The sequence below is a fragment of the Triticum aestivum genome, chromosome 7D (assembly GCF_018294505.1).
Source record: "Triticum aestivum cultivar Chinese Spring chromosome 7D, IWGSC CS RefSeq v2.1, whole genome shotgun sequence".
NCBI classification, from domain to species: Eukaryota; Viridiplantae; Streptophyta; class Magnoliopsida; order Poales; family Poaceae; genus Triticum; species Triticum aestivum.
Window position 1 is genome coordinate 78883213 of NC_057814.1, and position 1850 is coordinate 78885062.

At 41.6% G+C, this 1850-nt stretch overlaps 1 protein-coding gene across 1 annotated transcript; it reads right to left on the minus strand.

The window, feature by feature from the left end:
• Positions 1-865: 865 nt before the first annotated feature.
• Positions 866-1560, minus strand: LOC123164041 (uncharacterized). The gene is made up of 2 exons (XM_044581460.1): positions 1427-1560; positions 866-1296 (listed from the first exon to the last, which is right to left on the minus strand). Exons 1-2 carry the CDS (start codon positions 1485-1487, stop codon positions 980-982), a joined length of 378 nt encoding a protein of 125 aa, XP_044437395.1. The 5' UTR covers positions 1488-1560; the 3' UTR covers positions 866-979.
• Between the last annotated feature and the right edge of the window lie 290 nt (positions 1561-1850).

Sequence of the window (1850 nt, forward strand, 5' to 3'; positions counted from 1 at the left end):
CATTTATTTCGGTGCACGTTACCCAGCTCATCATTCTGGTAACACTGCTCTTGATAGGTATCGATTCGTTTAGCCCATTCTAATCACCCAACATTTTCTTAAAATCTAGTTTTACTGATCAAGTTCACCCTTGATGAAAATGGGTTATTTACGGCCTAGTGGCATTCAGGCGTGAAGTCAGATATACAAGGTAACACATGGTGCAGTAGTTATTTCCACACACTCTTAATTAGTTTCCTAACCCATCAAATAGCATATCTATTGTACTTTGTATAGATCCCGCAAAGAAGAAAGGATCGATGACTCTTGGCTGCTTCCAGTGTATGCTTGATTGTGGCCTTTTTGAGCAAACTGGGTGATTTGTAGCAGATCTGAATTTAATACAGTACGATGGTAAGAACTAGGAACTTTATTCAGAAATACACCGTTACCCGCCAGCTCATCATTCTGGTAACACTGCTCCTTTTTTTTGGAAAAGGAGGTTAACCCCCCGGCCTCTGCATCAATCGATGCATACAGCTATCTTTATTGGTAACACTGCTCTTGATAGGTATCGATTCGTTTAGCCCATTCCATTCACCAAACTTTTTCTTAAAATCTAGTTTTACTAATCAAGTTCACCCTTGATGAAAATGGGTTATTTACGGCCTAGTGGCATTCAGGCGTGAAGTCAGATATACAAGGTAACTAATGGTCAGTAGTTATTTCCACACACTCTTAATTAGTTTCCTAACCCATCAAATGGCATATCTACTGTACTTTGTATAGATCCCGCAAACAAGACAGGATCGGGTGACTGTTGGCTGCTTCCAGTGTATGCTTGATTGTGGCCCTTTTGAGCAAACTGGGTGATTTGTAGCAGATCTGAATTTAATACAGTACGATGGTAAGAACTAAGAACTTTATTCAGAAATACACCGTTTTTGTCGCTATGGAGGCATATTTCTGATATGGCCATGACATCATTTATTCGCAGTACCTAACATACAATGGTAGTGGAGACGGGCTGGAAGCTGAACTGGGTACTTGAGTGGATGTCGAAGAAGGCCTTCTCCTTAGGCCCAACTGGGCGGCCGGCATAGAGGGAGCAAAGCTTGCCGTCGCCGTCCGGCTTGATGGCTGTGTCCGGGTAGACCTCGATGGAAGAGTTGAACCTCGGGCACGCCAGCTTCACGTTCTTCTGCGTGCAATCGCAGTTGTTCACCAGCTTCTTGTATTGCACTGGCCTTCCCCCCGGATCCGGGTAGGTGTGCGAGGTGACAACAAGATCTGAAGTTCTGCACCCTGCTGCACTGCCTGCTTAAACACACGATGAAAAGGAAATTAAAGAGTGGCTATATGGACCTAGAGATAATCTGATCGTAAATATTAGCACACAATTGCTTGCTAGTTCCTCGTGATTGCTTTGGTATGCCGAACACTATACCTCTGTTGCTGATGCCGAATAACAAACAGGCCACGAGAATCACTTCTGGCTTGATCTCCATGCTGATCTCTAGTAGTATGATTGTTTTGATTTACCTCGCCAATGGCAAATGCCGGGCTATTAATAGGCGAACGGAACGGGCCAGAGGAAGTTAATGTGCAATCAGTATTTCGATTCTTTGTTTGAGGGAAGCATTCAATTCATGATTCACCAGATATACAAGTACTCCCTCCGTTTCTTTTTATTCTGTATATAAGATTTGGTTAAAGTCAAACTTTATAAAGTTTGACCAACTTTGTAGGAAAAAATATCAACATCTACAAAACTAAAGCTATATAGTATCAAAATTAATTCCATGATGCATCTAACAATATTGATTTCATATTGTGAAAATCTTGATATTTGACTTTGACCAAATCTTATA

Bases quoted from the DNA above. Each gene is read 5' to 3' on its own strand.
- LOC123164041 (XM_044581460.1), bottom strand. From the start codon at position 1,487: ATGGAGATCAAGCCAGAAGTGATTCTCGTGGCCTGTTTGTTATTCGGC. The intron at 1,297-1,426 runs GTATAGTGTTCG...GTGTTTAAGCAG, and splicing joins ATTCGGCATCAGCAACAGAG to GCAGTGCAGCAGGGTGCAGA.